At 43.4% G+C, this 24,922-nt stretch overlaps 1 protein-coding gene across 2 annotated transcripts in view; it reads left to right on the forward strand.

Annotated features, from left to right (window-relative positions):
* zbtb17 (zinc finger and BTB domain containing 17) overlaps window positions 1-24,922 on the forward strand; it is a 30,366-nt gene that overhangs the window by 2,184 nt on the left and 3,260 nt on the right. For both annotated transcript variants that reach the window (XM_078949766.1, XM_078949767.1), the window contains exons 2-9: window positions 5,850-6,084; window positions 6,200-6,379; window positions 6,670-7,002; window positions 7,090-7,179; window positions 8,539-8,795; window positions 10,786-10,928; window positions 11,022-11,322; window positions 13,092-13,179. In XM_078949766.1, coding sequence (XP_078805892.1) covers window positions 5,880-6,084; window positions 6,200-6,379; window positions 6,670-7,002; window positions 7,090-7,179; window positions 8,539-8,795; window positions 10,786-10,928; window positions 11,022-11,322; window positions 13,092-13,179 — 1,597 coding nt within the window. In that variant the 5' untranslated portion in view covers window positions 5,850-5,879. The remainder of the gene's footprint in view (window positions 1-5,849; window positions 6,085-6,199; window positions 6,380-6,669; window positions 7,003-7,089; window positions 7,180-8,538; window positions 8,796-10,785; window positions 10,929-11,021; window positions 11,323-13,091; window positions 13,180-24,922) is intronic.

The following is a 24,922-nucleotide window of genomic DNA, read 5'->3' on the forward strand; positions in this document are numbered from 1 at the left end:
TGTTTTTGATTTGATTTGAAATGGTTTATTTCAAGCAATTAAGTAGAAATAATACACAACAGCAATATAAACATCAGTTATACATTCATACAGTAACTAATCATACTTAGGATAATTAGACATTAATAAATATTGCTTGAAAGGGAGTGGAAGGAAGCGAACTTATATAATACCACCCCGTTATACTATAACCATTTTATTACATGATTTATCAATATCTGGTTCCCGGTTTTTATCAGACAGAATTAAAAATCATAAGATATCGATAAAGCACATGACAAAGATGAATTACTTAAGTATTACGTCAAAAATAACTATTTTAGAAATCAACATGGCAAATGCAGATCAGTCATCTGAAATATATGCAGATTGTGTTACTTATAAAAGCCATTCATATGAATAAAACATAATACTATATCAGTAAAGTAGACACAACACTGTTTCAGGAATTTTCATATCAAAATTTCATCAAGTATCAAAAGTTAAAAACATGTGCAAAATTATGCTACATTAGGAAAGATTTTTGAATCAATTTATCAATTTTTGGATAAAGTGAACTAATATCATTAAAAGTCAATCAATTTAACAATTTTCAATAAGTGATTAATCATTTGTTTTACTTTTTTAAATATTTTTTTTTGTATTTTTTTTTATTTTTATTTTTTTATATAATAAAGTAATGCTGTAGGGGAAAAATAAAAAGGGTCCATAACTGTCGATTGTCCAAGGTTGGTATTTCTTCTTTTACTGATAACAGCTGTTTTTCTGGGTTCAAAACAGTTAATAGTTCTCTTCGATGTTATGTCTGCAGACATTAGATTCAGGTCCATATCCTTCTTCAGCTGATATCAGCGACGGTGAAAGTTGAGGTCAAGTTGTCTGCAGGTCAGAACTCTGTTATTCAGGTGACTTCAGACATACAGGATGCCAGTATAGCTTAGTCAGTTTGTTAGTTCATTTTAGTATTTTTCTATTGAACTCTTTGTATTCGTGATCCTTTTGATTTCATGTTTTACTTCGAAGCCCATCGAGACGACTGTTGTTGTGATTTTGGGCTATACAAATAAAATTGAATTGAATTGAATACAGAGAAAGTGAGGAATCCAGTTGTCATGAAATCATTTGGCTCTTTGGTTTATAACTCCATGTTGTTTCGGACGACCGTGGTCAAACACTTCTCAAAGTCCTTCATGGTGCTCACAACCAGAACCTTGGACCGGTCCTCTGGACCGAGTGGTTTGACGTAAATCCTGCAGCTTTTAACCCAAGTGTTCTCAATCTGCTGACGCGTCCTGAGAAGCCGTGCATGTTTTGAGATTTCATCATTCCTTCTGGTCAGATGGTCGTTCACATAAGCAGCCGAACCTTTCAGGTGTTTCCTTTGGGTCATCAAAGCTAGCTTGTGTTTGTGATTCACAAACCTGATGAGGATCGCTGGTTTATCCGTCTCCTTTCTCCTGGGGAGCAGGTGGCAGGTCTCGATGGTATTGAGATCCAGGGAAATCCCTTTAGATGTGAGAAATGAATGTATTTGCTGCTCCAAAGACACTGCACCAATCTCCGTATTAGCACTGCTAGTTACGCTAGCGCTAGCATTAGCAGTGCTAGCTCCTGCTGCATTCAGCTTCGCTTGAGGCTTGATCGGTAATCCAGTGAGAATGACATTATTCATCCTTACTTGCTGATGCACATCGTCCAGTCTTTTCTCCAGAATCTCGACCCAGTTTTCTCGCTGCTCGTTTTGAGCCCGAAATCTTCGGAACTCTTCCATCATTTCCCAAAGTGGCGTTAGCTTAGCCGACACTTGTTCCATAAACTTTTAAGCGTTTCTTGAATAATGTCAAGAGTCTTTTTGAGGTCTTTGTATTCCTGGAGTTTCTTCGAGGGCATGGTCAGCTCTCTTTTTTGGGGAAAATCAACCTTTTAAGTAATTTGAAGATAGTTGTATTTGCAGAGAGGCACGCCACGCGTCCTGCTGTGTAACCCGGAACCGGGTAACACTGTCAGCTTGTATAAAAACTCTTCTGGTTTTAAAAGGTAAATTTAAGTCTTTCACTTCAGTTCAACTTAAGTTAAATAAATATCAGTTTTCTGTACCTGCTACACCCTAACTAGATTGAGGAGCGTCACTGCAGCTTCTTAGCTAAGAGCGTTTTGGAATGCGGTGGAAAAACTTCACATACAAGGAGAACACGCAAACTGTCCAGAAGTTCCCATTCCAAACTGTGATCTTTGCCTTTCAAAAGCTTATTTCACTTAAACTAATGTAGGGAAAAAAGAACATGAGATTGATCAAAATGCATTTGAATACACTGAGTTTTATGGATGTGGGGTAAAAAAATGTTAGTCCCGAAATATAAATAATGTAGATGACGTTCATCCCTTTCAGCTCTTCCGAACTTGTGTAATAGAGCGCTATGCAATAACTGACTATTATCAGACAAGGTTGTGTTTTTTCACACACCTTACATGTTTCAACGGATGTCTTCTATCTTTGTCAGAGTCGTCCAATGGTGATTATATGATGTATATAAAAACAGATGATTGGGACTAAGGCTGTCAAACTTTGACCGGTGACTCCGCCCCTTTGTGTCTGTTGGAGGATGTTACTCCACGTGTGAGAAAGCAGGAAGGCCCCCTCATCCCAGTTCATGGAAGTGTGGGCTCGCTTTCGGATTCCTTTTCACATTATTTCTGATGTTCTGTTATTCTTGTGATGAAGGTGCGTCTGTCATGACTGCTGCAGCACTTACCTTGTTTGGTCTGGTTTCCGGTGGGAGCAATCATGCTCTACGTCCGACACCTGGTCGGGCTCCTTCATAAGTTCGCTCCTGTGCTTCAACCATTGCAGGAACGTTAGTTTCACTGGTTACTACTTCCAACCTGCTAAACTTTCCACGGATCATTAAGCCTGTCATGTCATCGCCTCGCCTCCATTGCTCAGTCCACACGGATTTCTCATCGTAAGCCCAAGACATTCTTTTGACTTAATAAAGTGGAGATTCCTCTGCTGAGGTCTCCGAGTGTTTACCACTCATCAGCGGCATCCAAACTCTCTCCCCCCTCCCTGCTCTGTCTGCTCATTTCCTCTGCTGGCGGGAGGTTGCCAAAGCTCCTTCAGGTCTGCAGACTGCTACCCAGGACAATAAATCTGACTAATTGTTCTTCACTTTCGAGTTTGTTTCTTTTGGCTGTCCCCAACAAGAACTTGACAGCTTCCTGTTTCTCTGATTTATGTTTGTTGCAGGTGTGACATGGTATTTCGTAAATGACATTGCATTTATTGTTTTGTTCAATCTTGTCTTTTGGATGTACCAGGAGTTGCCTGAGTTTTAATACAGTTTGACTGGGGTGCTGATGTGATGTTTTTCATGGCCCTCTGGATGTGTTCTGTTGCTCCTCTGATGTACGGTAATCTGACCATTCCTATGTTTTCTATCTTATTTGTCTGTTCTTCTCTCGGGCGGCCGTGGTGAAGTGGAAGGGTGGTCGACCCCGGAATGCCCTTGACAGATGATTGCGGGTTAGATTCCCGCCTTGCCCACCCATGTGTCGAAGTGTCCTTGGGCAAGACACTGAACCCCACCTTGCCTCTGGTGGAAGGTTGGTGCCAGTATTTGGCAGCGGGTTTGGCAGTGTCTGAATGGGTGTGAATGGGTCTGTGTGACTGTAAAAGGCTTTGGGCCTTCGAGCAGGGTAGAAAAGCGCTATACAAGTACACGACATTTACAATTCTCTGCTTCCTTGTATTTCCTCATCACCACCTGTTTTTGTCCCTTTTTTATGGCCCATTGAGGATATTGGCACTTGATTAAAGCATTTTTAATGTGTTTCTTCTCTTTTATTTTGTCCTCCCCCTCCATTACCAGTTCTGCGGGGTCAAATAAGGTTCTTACTACTAATATTTTATGGGTGGTAGGGTGTTCTGATGTCTATGATAAATATTGGTCTGTGTGAGTTCCTGTACACTTTTATTTTTACGTCCCTATTTTCTGTGTGAGTGATGTTTATATCCAAAAAGTTAATGGAGTTGTCTTTTTCCTCTTCACATGTGAATTTGATTGGTCCCGTATCATCATCCATGGTGTTCAGGTGATCTGCTGTGTGTGTTCATTTTGTTTTTTTACCAGAATGTCAAGAATGTACGGTAGTACTCCAGTGCAGATGTTATTGCTTTCTTCTCCAGATCTTCCACGAAGAAGCTGCACATTGTGGCTGATAGTGGGTCACCCATGGAAAGCCTTACTTTTGTCTGTAGATGGTGTTGCAGAATTGAAAATAGGTGGATGTAGCGACCAAACGGAGTAGTTGTGCGATGTCTTTAACCGTGAACTGTTCCTGCACTATTTTAGTGTGGCTTCTGCAGGAGTCCTAGTGAAAAGTGATACTTCGTCATGTGAAATCAATATTTCTTTTGCTTCCGTCTTTAAGTTCTTCTGCCAGCTGTTTTGCATTCTCACAATAATAGTCTGTTTTTCTTAGGGGGGGGGGGGGGGGGGGGGGGGTCAGTAAATTGGCTATGAATTTGGTTAGGTTGTACATTACTGATCCAATACAGTCTAAAATGGGCCTCAGTGGTGCTCCAGGTTTATGTATTTTTGGAGTGCCATAGATCTGGGGGATGATGCTGGCTGTTGGTATGAGGTGGTTGTAGGTTTGTTTATCTATTTTGTTTTCTTCCTGTAAGTGGATCTTTTTTAGGACCTCATAGTCTTGTCTGGTCTTGAAGCATATCTTTCATTTACTTTTTGTATTCTGTGTACAGGGTTACTGTGGTTCTGCCTTTGTCCGCTGGTAAAAGTAACCCTAACCCTTTGTCTAACAGAAAACATAGGAATGATCACATTACCGTACATCAGAGGAGCAACAGAACACATCCAGAGGGCCATGAAAAGCATCACATCAGCACCCCAGTCAAACTGCATTAAAACTCAGGCAACTCCTGGTACATCCAAAAGACAAGAACAAAACAATAAATGCAATGTCATTTACAAAATACCATGTCACACCTGCAACAAACATACATCAGACAAACAGGACGCACCTTCATCACAAGAATTACAGAACATCAGAAAGAATGTGAAAAGGAAACGAAGAAAAGATTTAACAAGAGCAAGACAACATCAGGCATCTCAAGATAATATGAAATCTGCCATAAGGGACCACTGCGAGGAAGAAAATCATATCATAGACTGGGAAAGTCCTCCACTGAAGACAACAGATACCGTAGAGCAGGGGTGTCAAACTCCAGGCCTCGAGGGCCGCCCTCCTGCTGGTTTTTCAGAAATCCTGCCTCATCTGCTGTTGATTACTTGGATCAGGTGAGTTTAGCCAATAAGGAGCTTCAATGGCAGTTTGGTTAGAAAACATGCAGGACACCGGCCCTTGAGGTCTGGAGTTTGACACGTGTCGTAGAGGGATTATGGAGGCGGTGGAGATCCGAAAGCGATCCCACACTTCCATCTTAAACTTGGATGAGGAGGCCTTCCTTCTTTCCCCCACGTGGAGTGAGAAATAAAGAGGCAGAGTCACCTGTCACTCCGTCTCAGTCACAACCATCTGTTTTTATATATGTCACATCACTACCTTTGGACGACTCATGTCAGGTATGTGAAAAAACACAACTGTCTGATAATAGAAGAACCTAAGAAGTTAGTTAATGACAACGACTATGAACTTTACGGAACTCGAGCTCTATGTAGATGTTGGTTAAAAAAGTTGCTGTTTAACATTGATCTGAGTTCCACATCAGATTGTGGAGTTTGTACTAATGAAATGGTTTCCAATCAAACTAAAGCAGATAAGCTGATTTAAAAAAGAGAAATGGGCTTTTTTTTTTTTTTTTGCAGAGCCTACATCAGCAAAGCCCCCCCTGAGCCATGGAGTTCCCATGGCACAGTGGAGAGGTACTGGAGCAGCTGAATCGCCAGCGCAAACAGGGCCTGCTGTGTGACTGCACCTTTGTTGTGGATGGGGTGGACTTTAAGGCCCACAAAGCTTTGCTGGCAGCCTGCAGTGTGTACTTCCGCACTCTCTTTTTGGACCAGAAAGATGTGGTTCATCTGGACATAAGCAATGCAGCAGGTGGGTTCTGGTAAGGCTGTATTAACAGCACTCAGTATTTTGTTCACTTAAAAAGCAAAAAAAGGCTGTCTGTTGCATGTTCTCTAATATTCCCAACACTTTCTTGTTGTTAAAGGTTTGGGACAAGTCCTGGATTTTATGTACACTTCTAAGCTGAATTTAAATCCTCAGAACGTGGAAGAAGTGCTTTCTGTGGCCCATTTTCTACAGATGCAGGAAATCATAAATGCATGTTCTGCATTCCAGTCCATGGCAAATCCGTCCCCGTCTGTCATAACACTGGATTTTGGAGTTGGTGAGTCAGGTCTTTGAATGCCTTTTGAACAGTAAGACAGCAGAGACTATGTTTTCAAATGAAAATTTGATTTTGTTTAGCAGTAAATTCAAAAATTCATAAATTTTGCCAATTTATGAATTCATATTTATATCTAAGTAGTAAAGACATAGATAATTAATTGCATTTTCACCTTTATCAAGCATCAACATACTGATAGTCATAGCTGAGGTGCACGGCCTGAACCAGCCCATGGGCCAAAGTAGTGACTGTAGATTCTTAACTGCCCCCTTGTTCTTTAATAATTCCAGTTCCAGAGGAGAAAACAGCGGAAACACAGCAGAAGTGTGAAACAGCGAACTGTGTGCCACAAGTGGCGGCACCGGCTGAGGAGCATCCTCTCACCACTTCTGCTGATGATCAGACACTCATGCAAACCCAGGAAGGTGCAGATATCTCTGCTCAGAGGCCAGAAAACGCTTCTCAGTGTGGTTTTGGTAGAACACATTCGAGGCGTGGACGGCCCCCCAAAACCTCTCTGCTTTGTACCCTTAAAAAGACATCAGTGAAAAGGGGAAATGACGGCTCAATTCCAGAAGCTTCTGGCTGTCAGGACGACGTCTTGGATGCTGATTACACGCCCAGTAAATATCTAAGCATGCAACGGTCATATAACAGTTAACAAAAGGAACACTCAAGACTAACATTGACATTTGTCATTTGAATAACAGAATCCCAGTCCAAACCATGTGGCAGCTCTTTTTATATGAGCTCTCGAGGAAGAAGAATCAGAAAATCTCTTCACAGAGAATTCCCAGCTGGTAAGTAGCTAAAGCAGCTAAGATTTTTGTCTTTTATTTGTGTTGATTTCTTTTAAGAGCATAATGTATTATTTAAATAAAGCATCATTATTTGTATTGGTTTCTTACGTTTATTTTTCAAGTGGGACTGGGTTGATAAAATCAATTAATCGATCTGAATCGATCCAAGTTTAACAAATCAAAAATCGATCCTTAAAAGTAGAGATGGATCTTTTATGCCTTTTCTTTACTGGTGACTGGTAACAGTGGTAAAGCAAAAGTCTACTAGCTTGATGCTAACGTATAATGGAATTTCCCATAGGACAGCTAATGCTAACGCTTGATCGACCTAAATAAACAGTCAAAAAATTTGATTTTTTTTTTCATTTTGTCTTTCATAGTTGAGGTTTACCAATGATGAAAATTACAGGCCTTTCTCGTCTTTTTAAGTGAGAACTTGCACAATTGGTGGCTGACTGAATACTTTTATGCCCCCCTGTATAAGTATGTTATACTTGTGCTGTTGAAATGAGAACAAAAGTCACAGTTTTGTTTTCAAGATATCCTAAACTGCAATTAGAACATAGTGCTTTGAAACTAAAACTTTCCAACTTTCAAATGTTTGAGTGTAAATTTCCAGCTTGCTTTCAATATCTCTTTCTGTTATTACAAAATTCATTTCTGCATTTGTGATCTTCAGAAAGCTGGTTGATAGTCTTGTTTCACTCAGCCGTTTTCAGACACGTTCTCTCGACTTTCGCTTTCTCTCCATCTTTATTTTTTCTGTTCCAAACTCTGAGCTCAGTGTTACAAATGTGTCACCAAAGCAGCCAATGGCAGACAAGTGGATTCATGCTGATTGGTTAGGATTTCTTCCAATCAGGTGTCCTTGTTTATGATAAACGGCATGTACGTATTAAGAGACTTACAGTCCCATTTACCCACGCACAGTCAAACACTGATGGCGCCGACCTCCTGGTGATTGAGGTGGGTGTTGGTGTTCTGTGGCAGCGCCGCCAAGATCAGATTTTTTACCAAAATCTTTTCCTTATTGACAGATCTGCAGTCAGCTCTGTTTATTAGAGAATAAGTTCAAAGCACATCTTATCTTACGCTGCAGCAGTGTTTAATTTATGTCCAGATACGAATTGCTAAAAAATTATATATTTGTAAAAGTATTTCTGTACTTTTTATTAATTGCACAATTAACCAGTTTAATCTGGTTTTAAGGAAGGTTAACACTAGTTATAAATAGAGAAAAAAAACTTGTGTTTTCAAATTTCATTGGAGAAAATTAACTTTAGCAGAATGGACCTTTTTTTTATTAATATTGTTCCCATTAATTCACATTCAAAGGTTTTTCTGCTGTTGCTTCTTTAGAAAATGACTCGGATGAAGATGTTGTTCTAACGTCTAAAATAAAGAAGAAGGGGAAGGAGCCAGCAAAGATTTCTGGGGAAGAGGAGGACGACTCTTGGGAGACAAGTGACATGGTGGCTGATGATGATGATGATGAGGTGGAAGCTGACCACAATAGTGAGGAAGCTGATGGGTCCAGGGACAGAGATGTTCAGTTATCATGTGGGACCATCCGGTCCGAATCAAAGCCGTACAGCTCTGTCACACACAGGTGTGAGGTGAGACGTCCGAAAACATACATACTCACACACTTAGACAAACACCTGTGTACACACGGTCACACTCATACACAAAGTCTTACATGTGCACACAGAGATGGCAGCAGATATACAGATATTGAAAGACGTGCACATACTAGGCTTTGGTTCCTTCTTGTCTGCATCAGAATAGAGCGCAGCAGGCAGACTTTGGCCCGCCCATTTCAGTTGCTGCATCAGAACTGAGAGCTGTTTCCAACAGCATTTCTTAATCTGATTCTCCCCAATATGAATAATGAAATATTCAGAAACGCAGTTTTAAGGTTAAATTGATTTATAATTGTCCTGCATCATGAGAAAAAGACTGCAGGAACATTTTAAAAACACACACTAAAAACAGCATGTTCATTGGAGTAGTCATACCTACTTTAGACCCCCCCCCCCCTCTGAGGGTAAAGGACCTGGCGTCTTAGCTGATTGATTTTTGTAGAAGCATTCCAGGCCACACCAAAGTCCTGGGGCTGGCCTTCTTGATTCATGCGCTGAGAGAAGAGCTTGGTAAGCACCTCACTAAGAAACAGCCTTCAAGCAGCCTTTGGGGGCTTAGACCGGCACTCACCCAGTTTGAGGTGCCCATAGGATATATGCTCCTCATTTAGACCTTAGTGGGAGTTCTAGTCAACCAAATACCCCAGACCCTTACTTATCGGTAGCCTCCCCAACACAATTCAATTCATCTCAACTTTATTTGTATAGCACTTTTCCTGCTACAGAGCATCTCAAAGTGCTTCCCATAATAAAAAAGGCATTAGTAAGATACAAAAATTGTAGTTAAAATAGTAGAAAATACTACTACTACTACTACCACTATTACTAATGAAATAAAATAGATAAATAAAAACACATCATAAAAAGCCCAACACATACGCATCCCACCAGTACAATCAAAATAAATTGAATTAATTGTTGATAGGATTTATGAAATCATATGAAAAGATGTGGACAAGTTAAACATTTGTAAAAGCATTACTACAAACACGCATTTTAAGCTTTTTCTTAAAAACCTCCACAGTGGATGAAGCCCTCACGTCCTCGGGCTGTTCCACAGACCCACAGTGCTGAAATGAGGACTCGCTTTGGGTTTTAGTTCTGACCTTTGGGACCACCAGCAGACCTGCACCTGCAGACCTGAGGGCTCTGGGAGGGTCACAAATTCAAATTAAATCCTATAAAAAAGAGGGGCCAGTTCCATTGAAACTTTTGCAGCTAATAAAAGAACCTAGAAATCGAGCTTAAAGCTGACTGGGAGCCAGTGCAAAGACTTCAAAAGTGGAGTAATGTGCTCCTTCTTTCTGGTTCTAGTTAAACGGCGTTCAGCCGAGTTTTGTACAAGCTGCAGCCGGTTGATAGTGTTTTTCTTAATACCAGAAAAAAGACCGTTAAAATAATCTATTTTAGATGTTAAAAAAAAATCAGCCCTGGCTTTGGAAGGAAAACATCTCACTCAGGCCATATTTCTAAGACAGTCTTTGTAACTTTGTGTGCTTCAAAGGTAAGATCTGCATCTAAAATCACACAGAGATTTCTGACTTTACTGCACACGTTCAGATTAAAAGTTGATAAATAGGATTGGAACCTTTCCCTCTCAGCTTCATGACCAGCAATTCAATTGTCTGTTTTGTCTTGATTGAGCTTCAGAAAGTCCTTTCCCATCTGTGTTTCAATATCTTAAACACAACTTAGAAGGTCATCAATGGGTCCCATGTCATCAGGAGACACAGCCACATATAACTGGGTGTCATCAGCATAACTATGAAAGTTTATGCCATGTCTCCTGATGACACTACCAAGTGCCTCCCATACTGGGGGGGGAAGAAACAACTCCACCAGACCCCAACAGCAGTTTATTTCTGAAACCTCCATGGTTAGAAATGCTTTGTTATTATAAAGTTGAAACAAATGTCAGGCAAGTCTACTGATAACATTTAATGATGTACTTGTTCCTTTTTAGGACTGTGGAAAAAAATTTACGCACACAGGAAATTTCAAGAGACACATGCGCATTCACACAGGAGAGAAGCCATTCAGCTGCCGAGACTGCAGCAAAGCTTTCTCTGATCCTGCAGCTTGCAAAGCTCACGAGAAAACACATAGGTGAGTTTCCCAGTTTTTCTGAAAAATATTCATCACTCTGTAGCTCGTAAAATTGAGGGTTTTTTAAGTAAGAAAATGCTCTGCTTTTTTAAGTTCTCTGAAGCCGTACAGTTGCTCTACTTGTGGAAAAAGCTACCGTCAGATCAGCCTGCTCAACCTGCACCACAAACGGCACACAGGCGAAGCGCGGTATAGCTGCGAGGTCTGCAGCAAGCTTTTTACCACATCAGGCAATCTGAAACGCCACCAGCTGGTGCATAGTGGTGAGAAGCCCTATCACTGTGACTACTGTGAGAAATCTTTCTCTGATCCTACTGCCAAGATGCGACATCTGGAGATTCATGACATGGAGAAGGGCAACAATTGTCCACACTGCGACAAACGCTTTAACCAGGTAATGTCTTTGGGGAAGGAAGTGAAACCACTCCAGTGTTATACCTTAACTTACCTGATACATGGTTTGCAGTTTATTGCATATTTAGACCCTTTCCTCACATTATTTTATGGAAAAGTGTATTCACACTCCAACATTTTTCCGTTCAAAAAATGAACCTTTCGTACAATATACATTCAGGGGCCACTGCGTAATAGATTTCAAGTATTTATTTGTGAATCTTTACAAAAATGGCGGCAGCCCTGGTGGAGAAGCGGAGCGGTTTTGCAAAAAGATAAAGACCGAGATTATGATCACATCAAGTCAACCAGAATAAAGTATTTTAAAAATGATAACCCCATCTTCAATACTTTAGTAGTCTGAGCAGGAGCCAGGTCCTGCTGGAAGATCAAATCTGCATCTGCATCCAGAGCCTCAGCAGAAGGAATCATGAAGTCTAAAATTCTGCTAGACTGTTGCCATGATTTAGGGCTAAAGAAAGTGGACTTGACCAACACCAGCACTGAACATTGCAGCCCAAATATGACTGACTGGATCTTTCACTTAAGGATTTCAAACAATTGTGTAAATTGCTATAAAATAATTACACGGTGGTAAAATGATCCGCTTAAAAGCCCATCTGAAACGTTTTGCTGGTCACACCAAGGCTGAATTCAAAGAGCTTAAACGGTTCTGTCCTTCCTATCGCTCCCTGGAGCCTGTAATCAGCTGGCTGACTCCTGTCATCGGGTTTGACAAGCTGTCAAACCTCTGTCGGCCGCGCTCGCCCCGTCTGCGCCATATTAAAATAATTGAAATTGAAAATGGTCCCCCTTCGTGGTGTAAAAGTTGGAGGTCTGTTTTATCAGGAATACTTAATAAATCCACTATTTAAATGATGTTTTCATTTTAACAGTGCCACTATGTCACAAATCTAAAATAAAATAGCTCACAATGAGATTTTTCACAACAAATATTGAGCTAGCTTAAAAATTAATATAAATTAATAATGATAAATTAATATGTTACAGCCCATTTAAAAGGAATCTCACAAAAAAATTGAATACTTATTTTTTAAATAAAACGTCCACAGAGGTTTTTTTAATTATGATTCCAACGTTTTAATCAAAATCCCACAACCTAAATGTGTTTAGTCTCTGAATGTGGTGGTTTTCGAAGCTGTTCCTCCACCTCATTCCACTCTTACTGGACGTCTTCAGGTTGTTGAACCTTCTGAAAATTTGCTGAAGGTTGGTCGTCTCTTCAGCTGCTGTAGCTCCTGCCACATGTTGTCCCTCCATTAGGCTTTCCGTTGATCTGCTTGGACGCAGCTCTCTGTTAACCGCCAGCCTCATCAGCTAGAAACTTTAGTGGCTTACCCAGACTATGGAGGGGATCAGTGATGGTTTTCTGGATAGTTGAGTCTGAAGTGTTCCCCATATTGAACCCAACTGAACCAACTTAATGACATCTGACAGTTGCTTTGAGTTTAGTAGCTGGTAAAACTCTGTTTAAAACATTGAAGTCTTGCAGAATTTAGGCACATTTCTCTACAGGATCCAAATTTTTGAAACCTGTTGAGTTTTATGAGCTGGAACCCCAATTTATGTAAGAACAAACAGATAAATCCTTGAATTCAATGAAGCAGTGGTTCCTGCATCTATATTCTGTGAATGATTAATTTTTCAATGGAATTATAAAAATCCATACATTTTTCCAGGATCTTCTATTTTTTGTGTGGAAAAGGTCTGTATTTATTTGCCACTGAGCTGTTTTCATTTTCTTGCCAGCTGGGAAACCTTAAGGCTCACCTAAAAATCCATATTGCAGATGGGCCTCTCAAGTGTAAGGAGTGCGGGAAACAGTTTACTACGTCAGGTAAAACACATTTCCAGCTTTTTCATTTCTAGTCAGTTTCTTTCCATTGCTTAATGCTTCATTGATTTCTTATATTACTATTGCAAAATGTACCTTTTAAAACAATTAAAGACATTAACCGTTTTAATAGGATTATTTAAAATGGTAAGACCTAAAACCTTTATCCCAAAGTGAAGATGGAAATTATAGATTATCTTCTTTGGGAATGACTTCAGAATTTGATCCATGATTATCATAGAATTTTTTTTTTTCAAACCACTGATCATATCTTTGTAGTTTGTTTCACCCCATCACTTCCATTCATACTTTTATTAATGTCCAATGTCAAATCTATTAAGGTTCAGGTAGATAACAGTCCATTTTTTTGTTTCCCCCATTCTGTTTGGTTCCATTTAGCCTCCTTTTTTCTGCAAATCCAGGTTTGCTTTCACTGTTGCCTAGTAATGAAATCTTGTGGAAAAATTGTAGAAAGGCCAAGCCTGGTTTATTCTTAGCCTAATAGGGTTTTTAGTTTGATTCAATTTTATGTGTTCTTATATGAATAGAGCAGGGTTGGCCACACTTTTACAAGCTACTTTTGAGACAAAAAGCTCCAAAAGATTTATATAAATATATATTTAAAAAAAAAACACCCCTCTCACCCTCCGCAGGTGGTTTCTCACCTGAGCTCAGTCCCCTACTAGAGGCCTTGGAAACTGAGGGTCCTACAGTATCTTAGCTGTTCCTAGCACTGCGGTTGTCTGTACTGAGATGTCTGAGGTCTGTCGAACATTGACCGGACTCTGAAGGTGCACACACACCGGCTGTGTTGACTCGCGTTCAAGCGGCCACTTTCAATGAAAAGTCTATGCAAACACACGCACACCCGAATTTCAGGCTGTTGCAGGGTGTTTGAGAGCAGATGCTCATGGGAGGACAAACCCCTGCATGGGATGTACCACCGGACCATAACTGAAGTGGCTGATATCAAGAAGTCCTACCAATGGCTAGAAAGGGCTGGCCTACAGAACAGCACTGAAGCGCTCATCCTGGCAGCTCAGGAACAAGCCCTGAGCACCAGAGCCATAGAGGCTCAGATCTACCACACCAGACAAGACCCAAGGTGTAGATCTACCACACCAGACAAGACCCAAGGTGTAGATCTACCACACCAGACAAGACCCACGGTGTAGATGTACCACACCAGACAAGACCCAAGGTGTAGATCTACCACACCAGACAAGACCCCAGGTGCAGATCTACCACACCAGACAAGACCCAAGGTGTAGATCTACCACACCAGACAAGACCCAAGGTGTAGATGTACCACACCAGACAAGACCCAAGGTGTAGATCTACCACACCAGACAAGACCCAAGGTGTAGATCTACCACACCAGACAAGACCCAAGGTGTAGATCTACCACACCAGACAAGACCCAAGGTGTAGATCTACCACACCAGACAAGACCCACGGTGTAGATGTACCACACCAGACAAGACCCACGGTGTAGATGTACCACACCAGACAAGACCCCAGGTGTAGATCTACCACACCAGACAAGACCCAAGGTGTAGATCTACCACACCAGACAAGACCCAAGGTGTAGATGTACCACACCAGACAAGACCCAAGGTGTAGATCTACCACACCAGACAAGACCCAAGGTGTAGATCTACCACACCAGACAAGACCCAAGGTGTAGATCTACCACACCAGACAAGACCCAAGGTGTAGATCTACCACACCAGACAAGACCCAAGGTGTAGATCTACCACACCAGACAAGACCCAAGGTGTAGACCTACCACACCAGACAAGACCCAAGGTGTAGACCTACCACACCAGACAAGACCCAAGGTGTAGACCTACCACACCAGACAAGACCCAAGGTGTAGATCTACCACACCAGACAAGACCCAAGGTGTAGATCTACCACACCAGACAAGACCCAAGGTGTAGATCTACCACACCAGACAAGACCCAAGGTGTAGATCTACCACACCAGACAAGACCCCAGGTGCAGATCTACCACACCAGACAAGACCCAAGGTGTAGATCTACCACACCAGACAAGACCCAAGGTGTAGATCTACCACACCAGACAAGACCCAAGGTGTAGATCTACCACACCAGACAAGACCCAAGGTGTAGATCTACCACACCAGACAAGACCCAAGGTGTAGATCTACCACACCAGACAAGACCCAAAGTGTAGATCTACCACACCAGACAAGACCCAAGGTGTAGATCTACCACACCAGACAAGACCCAAGGTGTAGATCTACCACACCAGACAAGACCCCAGGTGTAGATTTACCACACCAGACAAGACCCCAGGTGCAGATCTACCACACCAGACAAGACCCCAGGTGTAGATCTACCACACCAGACAAGACCCAAGGTGTAGATCTACCACACCAGACAAGACCCAAGGTGTAGATCTACCACACCAGACAAGACCCCAGGTGTAGATTTACCACACCAGACAAGACCCCAGGTGCAGATCTACCACACCAGACAAGACCCAAGGTGTAGATCTACCACACCAGACAAGACCCAAGGTGTAGATCTACCACGCCAGACAAGACCCCAGGAGTAGATCTACCACGCCAGGCAAGACCCAAGGTGTAGATCTACCACGCCAGACAAGACCCCAGGAGTAGATCTACCACGCCAGGCAAGACCCCAGGTGCAGATCTACCACACCAGACAAGACCCAAGGTGTAGATCTACCACACCAGACAAGACCCAAGGTGTAGATCTACCACGCCAGACAAGACCCAAGGTGTAGATCTACCACACCAGACAAGACCCCAGGTGTAGATTTACCACACCAGACAAGACCCCAGGTGCAGATCTACCACACCAGACAAGACCCAAGGTGTAGATCTACCACACCAGACAAGACCCAAGGTGTAGATCTACCACGCCAGACAAGACCCCAGGAGTAGATCTACCACGCCAGGCAAGACCCAAGGTGTAGATCTACCACGCCAGACAAGACCCCAGGAGTAGATCTACCACGCCAGGCAAGACCCCAGGTGCAGATCTACCACACCAGACAAGACCCCAGGTGTAGATTTACCACACCAGACAAGACCCAAGGTGTAGATCTACCACACCAGACAAGACCCAAGGTGTAGATCTACCACACCAGACAAGACCCAAGGTGTAGATCTACCACACCAGACAAGACCCAAGGTGTAGATCTACCACGCCAGACAAGACCCAAGGTGTAGATCTACCACACCAGACAAGACCCAAGGTGTAGGCTGTGCAAAGAGGCCCCTGAAACAATCCAGCACATAACTGCAGGGTGTAAGATGCTGGCAGGGAAAGCATACATGGAGTGCCACAATCAAGTGGCTGGAATAATATACAGGAACATGTGTGCAGAATATGGACTGGAAACCCCAAGGTCAAAATGGGAAACACCTCTGAAGGTCTTAGAGAATGAAGCATATTTGACAATAAAGCTGACTTTGACTGTGACATGAGAAACTGGAGAAATACCAGGGACTCAGAGAAGAACTGGAGAAAGCCTGGAAAGTGAAGGTGACAGTGGTGTCTGTGGTAATTGGAGCACTGGGGGCAGTAACCCCCAAGCTGGAGGAGGGGCTACAACAGATACCTAGAAAGACCTCAGACCTCTCAGTCCAGAAAAGAACAGGAACAGCTAAGATCCTGCAGGACCCTCAAGCTCCCAGGCCTCTGGTAGAGGACCCCAGCTTGGAGGAGAAACCACCCGCGGAGGGGGAGAGGGGCGTTTTTATGTTTATATATATATATATATATATAATATATAAATAGCAATCAAACAGGAATAAAACATAAAAACATTACCATCATCATTTATACATTCATACAAACTTGGGATCATTAGACATAAAGTTAAATCTTGCTTCAAAGGGAGTGGAAGAAGGCAAATTTATATAATCCCACCCCTGTTCAACCGTAACTATTTTATTACAAGATTATTATTTTCAGGTTAGTAACCTTATCAGACAGAATTAAGGATTCTTAAGTATCAAGAGCACATGAAAAAGATGAAATACTTAAAATATTATGTAAAAATAACTTTTTTAGAAAATCAACATGGCAAATGCAGATCAGTTATCTAAAATATGTACAGATTATTCATCCATCTTCCTCCACTTATCTGAGACCGGGTCGTGGGGGCAGCAGACTAAGCAGAGATGCCCAGACTTCTCTCGCCCCGGCCACTTCCTCCATTTCCTCTGGGGGGACCCCGAGGCTTTCCCAGGCCAGCCGAGAGACGTAGTCTCTCCAGTGTGTCCTGGGTCTTCCCCGGGGCCTCCGCCCAGTGGGACATGCCTGGAACACCATCTCCAGGGAGGCGTCCGGACTAGATGCCTGAGCCACCTCAAATGGCTCCTTTCAATGATATACAGATTATGTTAATTATAAATAAAAAATACTATACTGTATCAGTAAAATAGACATTACACTGTTTCAAAAATCTTCATAGCAAAACTTGATCAAGTATCAAAAGTTCAAAATATGTGCATATTATGTTTCATTGGGAAAATCATGAATCAATTTTTGGTGTAAGTGAAGTAATATAATTAGAAATCAATCATTTTAACCGTCTTCAGTAAATAATTACCGTGTTTTCACGACCATAGGGCGCACCGGATGGTGGGGCGAGGTCTCAGTCACGGGGGATTTTTCCGTCTTTTCCGTCTTTGACACATACAAAAGGTGCACTGGGTGTTAAGGCCGGGCATGTTAACGCCCTCCCTTCAGACCGTCAGCGCTTCTAGAGTGGGTTAATAAAAAATCTAGTCTCTGTTTTTTTAGAGGAACCTTTTTTTTTGTTACTGTTCTTCCTAAATGAATAACACAAAATGAATGGTCACTCTTCCTCCTTATCCTACACAAGCGCTAAAGACACACACACACACACACACACACACAGGTGCGCCGCGCATGCCGTCACTCTCCTTTCTTCCTTTCTACATATGCGCCACAAAACGCTGCTGCTTTCACCACACCCACCCACACCCACACCCACACCCACACCCACACCCACACCCACCCACCCACCCACCCACACACACACACACACACAGGCTTACGCCAGTCTCTCTCTGCATTTCTCCTCTGCACTAGTGAAAATACCAGCTTAAAGCAGTGGGCAAGCTGCTTTTCTGTTTACTCCTCCTGTACTGAAATGGTTGAGGGTTATGAGGTAGAAGGAGCATAGAAGGCTTTACAATGTACTCACTTTGTGAGTCGCTCTCTGAGAAAAGTGCTATATAAATAAATAAAAGATTTACTTTACTTACATTAGATAGAGGCCCATATCCTATATCCTATATCTTCAGCTGATATCAGCGGCGCTGAAAGTTGAGGTCAAGTTGTCCGCAGGTCAGAACTTTGCTGAAAATCAGGTCACTTCAGACTTTTGGAGAAAGCAATGATCCCAGGCACCATATTTCATGATATTATATTAGACTCTTTGATTTATTACTGCATGTTGGTTCAGACGACCGTGATCAAACACTTCTCCAAGTCCTTCATGGTGTTCACAACCAGAACCTTGGCCCGGTCCGGTGGCACGAGTGGTTTGACGTAAATCCTGCAGCCTTTAACCCAAGTGTTCTCAATCTGCTTCTGCTTCCTGAGAAGCCGTGCATGTTTGGAGATTTCAGCATTCCTTCTGCTCAGATGGTCGTTCAGATAAGCAGCCGATCCCTTCAGATTCCCCCTTTGGTTCATCAGAGCTAGCTTGTGTTTTTAATTCACAAACCTAATGAAAATCGCTGGTTTACCCGTCTCCTTTCTCCTGGGGAGCCGGTGGCAGGTCTCCATGGTGTTTAGATCCAGGGAAATCCCTTTAGACGTGAGAAATTATTACACTTGGTGTTCCAGAGTCTCTCCACCGCTCCCAGTTTCAAAAGAACTGCTAGCAATGCTAGCGCTATTAACAACATATAGAACAAGGATATATTTTTAAATCCCAAGAAATACACACCAAAGTTCCATTATTCAAATTCAATGTAAATCTTCAGTTAATAATACTAGGTTTATGTACTATTAACTCAAAAACTACACAGTAAGAGTACACATATCTTTGTGAGGAGATAGCTTTGTTGTGTGTAGAAATTAAATTATTATTGCAAGTATACATAATTCGAAGAGATAAGGCGTTTTACTATGAAAACATAAAGTAGCGACAGCTGCATTTCATGCCCTGCTGTAAACAGTGTTAGGGGGGTCAGCATGACATTTGCAAAGTGCGGCCGCCTAAACCATGGCTGAACGGTGGTCTCTGGTCTGTGGGTAAGGCTTCAGAAGTGCGTGCTCTAGCAGGCGTCGTCAGACGGGGTTGTTATGCCCCCTTCAGAGTCTAGGGGCACCGAGGCGGCATAACATAAAAAGTAAAGGTTTTGGCTACTAAGTTGACTGCAACACAAAACACCAAACGAATGTCTCCATACCAAAGTTAACACATTTATTTACAAATAAACAAACAACAATCAACAAGAACTAAAAGTGAAGCAAAAAGGCTTCAGGGTGAACCAAGGCCAAAATAACAAACAACCCCCCCCCCCCCTATCTGAAACATGTCATCTTACCTGTAAATGAAAGAAAAGGGAAATCAATGACAAACACTAACCTCCCTAGACGAACAAAAACAGGAGAAAATATGTACTGAAGAAAATGGCAGTTCACCCCTACAGCTTCACTTAAAATAACTACAAACCAAAAGACGAAACACAGTGGGCCTGGACAAAACTACAAAATACTAAAAAGAACTACAAAGTTCCTAACCACAACACTAAAGTGCAACAAACAACTAAACAGGTGGTGAAATCAAAAACAGAATGGAGAAGAGTAGGGGTGTGCCAAAATATTGATATGGCGATAGATCGTGATATTTAGTGCCGCGATCGATTCTCGAGACGTCTTCGTCAAGTATCGACCTTTTATTTACATTTAAAGACCCTGTAAAACGTTACATTAACCATCCTTTGGTAAGACAATTCTTCGGAGGGTCAATAGGGGGGCGCTCGTTGCGAGATTGGCTGTTGCGGGCGGACGAAGAAGAATACACATTCAAACAAAGATGGCGTAGGGGAAAAACAATGAGACGGGCCGGCAGCATTGAAGCTGCATGATGACCCGGAGTTGTGTCGGAAAGCCGTGGTTGTTGCTGGCCTGAAGCCGACACAGCCCGGCTCGGATACTTTTTTCCAGACGAAGCTACCGCCGTCTTCTGCGAGAGCAGCGGTAATAACAAACGGAAAACGGTCTCTCCATCCCTGCAGCGAGGTGGAGAACGAGGGATTTCGGTTTTTATTGAATGCAGTAGAGCCAAGCTTTGACATTCGCTCTCGGAAATACTGAAAAAAGGATCCCTGCGCTGTACGCCCAGACCAGAGTTATGGTTGAGATCGAAACCGAAGAAAGAAAGGCATCCATCCCTTAGACCCCCCCTTCTCCTCTAAGCAGCGGTAGACGAGCGGCGTCTTAAAGGCCCGTTAACACCGGGATGAATTTCTTTAACGCCTCGTGACTAAACAAATGGCACCAATGAGAGTGTGCACACCGACGCGAAAAAACGCCACGCGTAAAAGCGTCAAAAAAAAAAACCGCCTCAGGTTCGTTTTTTTTTTTCGACGCGTCGCGTCTAAATCTATTCGACCAATGAGAACGGCGCTTTTGCACACGTGTCTGGAGCTTCTGAAGTTACAGTAAAACACAACTTGGGGGCGCTCAAACACAAAACTGCCTTGCTGAGCACACATACCAGCGAAGAAGATAGACGCCAAGTAGCGTCACCACTGTCGCGAAGAAATAATGACGGACATTCTAAAATATCCCCGAACAAAGCACCAGTTGGAGCTACTGGTGCTGGAAATATTCATGTTTTCTTTGTATTATTCTGACAAGCGCGTAAATACTTGCTCTCTTCTTCTGAGGGAAAAGAGACTTTAAGAAGCGTAAAGTTGCGCAGCGCCACCTTGTGTACAGGAGTATTTCTGTTTACATTAAGTGCCATCTAATGTCAGGGAATGAAATTGCATGTTCGCTCGGCTCATCGTCAGTGAAAATCGGTGTGAACACAAAAAACGTGGCGAAAAACGCTGGCGAATAACGCATGGCGAATATTCGTCCCGGTGTGTACGGGTCTCAACGCTCAAAAGCCTGTGGTTCTCCAGAAAAACATTAACATTTAAACACACATCGCTTGCAGCTTTCCCCCAAACGTTTTGTTCACAAAGATGTTTACTTTTGGATGCACATTAAGTTTGTGTATTTTAGCCCTGGTCATTTTATTTTGAAAGCAGTTTATGTCTTAAATAACTTAAAGGAAAGTTCCTAGCTACTTGATTTTTATTTTTCTGTGTGAATTTTATTTTTGTTTACACCACATTTGCACTAAATGGTGTCATTTATTTTTAGTAAAAATAATATAATTTGTTCACAGAATTAATAACTGATTAACAGCTATTTTTTTAATTAAGCAATGGCTATGGTTTCTTTTTTCAACAGTTAATAACAATGTGTCTGGCATCTACTTGACTTATTCATTTTTTATCCTGTTTACAGGAATTTTGCACTAAATAATGGCTGCTGTTCATGTTCACTATTGTTTAAACCAAATTTTACTGATATTTCCAAATGAAAATTGTCATTGTTTGTCAAAAACAGAGTATTACTGATTTCAACTATGTTACACAAAAGTCTGTTATTCATTACACCAAACAGGACATAAGTTGTTCATTATCATTGTGTTTAAAAAATAAATGGGGAAATATTTTCCTAAAAACAGTTTTTCAAGTTCTTCTTTCTTAAAGTTTGATATATCGTGAGTTGTTAGAGACGAGATATATCGATTATCACAATATCGCCATATCGTGATAGTATCGTTATCGTGAGCAATGTATCGCAAATCGTTTCGTGGGGTACCCAGTGATTCCCAGCCCTAGAGAAGAGGGCCAAGCTGCAGTGGAGACTGTTGCCGCACTGGAGACTGTTGCCGCAGTGGAGACTGTTGCCGCACTGGAGACTGTTGCCGCACTGGAGACTGTTGCCGCACTGGAGACTGTTGCCGCAGTGGAGACTGTTGCCGCACTGGAGACTGTTGCTGCAAGGCTCCTTTCTCACAGACTGCAGGTCCATGAGGTGCTTTTAAGGCTGCCTCCACCAACTCTGGTCCAATTGGACGCCACACCTTCATGCACCACACCTGCAAATAATCACAAACAAACACAAAGATGCACAAGAACACTGAGGTCCCACTTTGATACAGAAATAATACAGAACAAACAGAACCAAACAAAAGCAAACCGTAACAGGGGTGTCTCGGTTTTGCTTCCAATCTAAGAGGCACTCGGGCCCGGGCCTCAATAAATGCTCCCGCGAGCCCGACAGGCCCTCCATCTGGGACACGGCATGCTGCGTGGCTGGCCGAGGCTTTCCAATGACAGAAAAAATGTGCATTGATTGTAGTTAAAATTGCATGTGCAGGGACATATGAAATTTTATTGGCCTTTCTTTTTTTTTTTTTTTTTTTTTAACTTGTCCTGTCCAACAGCTGGGCAGACAGACGAGAGCTGAGGGCCTCTTGTGTTGGACATATTTTGCTTTAACAAGAGGGGTTATTAATCTTCAGACAAACCAAAGGTAAGTCTGAATAAACCCCTTTTGTAATTGAGGCCAAACTTTATTAATTTCAATCATGTTTGAAAATCTTTGGTGTTGGACCGGACGGAAAAGGAAAGAGGGGAAGAAGAGAGAGGGACGCTAGAGAGAGGGGGGGGGTAGGGGGTGATAATAGGAGGGGAAGGGGGATAAGACCATGAAGCAGCATACAGCAACAAGTTTACTGGTTGTTAATCATTATGGTAAGGTTCAAATGCAGTACAAAAAGGGCGGGGCCCGTCCACACACACACTCAAATGTTATAAACACACCTGCTAGCTGCAAAAATGTCCACCTGTCGACATGCACACAAAACAGATAGTGTTCACACACGCATACTTATGCCTTAAAACCAACTAGTGTGAAATATTTCAGTCATTCAGTCATGCAATCTATTAGTGCAAAGGTGAGCTAACACCTGTGCTCAGGTGAGTGTTTATGTTCTTCTAAAATGGATGGTGGAACGTGAAAAGAAGGAGGGAGAGTGCCCAGCCATCCCCACCCCAAGACCCCCACCGCAGCAGCAGCGGCAGCCGGAATCCCCCCAACGCCACACGGGAACCGGCAGGGAACAACCGCCGCCCGGGCGACCAAGCCCGCCACCCAGGCCAGGGCCAGCAGGGCCCCCGCAAGGCCCCCAGAGCCAGAGGCCAGGGAAGCACGGAGGGAAAGAGAGCGCCACCCCAGCCCAACCAGGAGAGCAGCCCCCCCGCCGCGCCGGGAGAACCCAACGCAGAGCCCCACCGGAGAAGGACGCCCACAGCCCCAAACGAGCACCCCACCACCACCCAGGAGTTCCGGGCATCCCCCCGCCCCAACCCCAGGTACGAGCCAGGACCCCCCAAGGGAGACCCGCTCCGCACTCCAGGCACCCACCGCCCGGCCCACGGTTGATCCAGGGAGGAGCGAGGCAGGGGGCCCGCCGCCCCCGCCCAGGAGGGGGGAACCCCGGGGAAAAAAAGAGGGCCCACAAGGGGTGTTATAAATATGGCCCGACCAGGCTCGGCCACAGTTGGAAATTTGGCGGGGCCCAGCACTCAGGAGCAAGGACCAGAACCCACCCCCCAGGGACCAGACACCCCCGGCTCAGATGTAATGTGAACTCCCCCACCGCGCGGAGAGAGCACCGCCAGGCCCAGGAAGCCGGCACCCCGGGGACACGGCCGCCGTTGCAAAGGGGCCCGCACCCCCCATCAGGGAAGAGGCAGGGGACAGACGGACCCAGGTCCCACCTTCCTTGCAAAATGTGTGTGCGTGTATGTGTGTTTGAGAGGGTGTGTGTGTGCATGTGTGTGTGTTTATGTTGGGATGTATATATTGAGGGGGGAGGGGTGTGTGTACTAAGGGGGGTGCAGTTAAAATTGGCGGGTAGGGCACTAAGGGGACATCTCCTGATTACTCACAGTGATGTCCCCTCACCCTCCCCACCAAGGGGCCCTAAATGTCTAAGGTGCGGTTAAAATTGGCGGGTAGGGTGCTAGGAGGACATCCGCTGCTTGCTGGCAGTGATGTCCAAGCACCCCCCCTACCAAGGGCCCTACATGTCTAAGGTGCAAATAAAACCGAAAGAGGGGGGGCCCACTCCATACGGCAACCATAGGAGGGGGGCCACTGCCTAGTAAACCCCCCCCCCCAGGCTCATCGCAGGCTAAGCCCCCCACCCCCTCACCCTGTTATGAGGTTATATGAGGAAGGGGGTAAGTTGGGGACAGCTGATAGACTGTCCCCCGGTGGTCAAACAGCTGTCCCCCGCCCCCCCCCAGCAAGGGGGCCAGGCACACCCAGCCCAGGGGCCCCACCCCCGGAGGCGCCGACACCCCAGGCCGTGTATGTCAATCAAGTGATGTACTAACTGTGGATTCGCTGATGGATTTTAACAAAAAACATTTTATTAAATATTTTTGTTTATTTATCTTTGATGCCTACAATCTACCCTCATGTCCTTTGAGATTGAATGATGTAATGAGCACCAAATTAACTCACAGCATTGACTGAAATAAAAACAGGAGATGAGGTAGCACATTTAGTGAAGAAGGAAAAGTAAAAAATATGCCTTTTACATTTGAAATGTAACTTTGACACGTTAC

This window comes from Oryzias latipes, chromosome 7 (genome assembly GCF_053564925.1).
Source record: "Oryzias latipes strain Hd-rR chromosome 7, Olatipes_Hd-rR_3.1".
Classification (NCBI taxonomy): Eukaryota; Metazoa; Chordata; class Actinopteri; order Beloniformes; family Adrianichthyidae; genus Oryzias; species Oryzias latipes.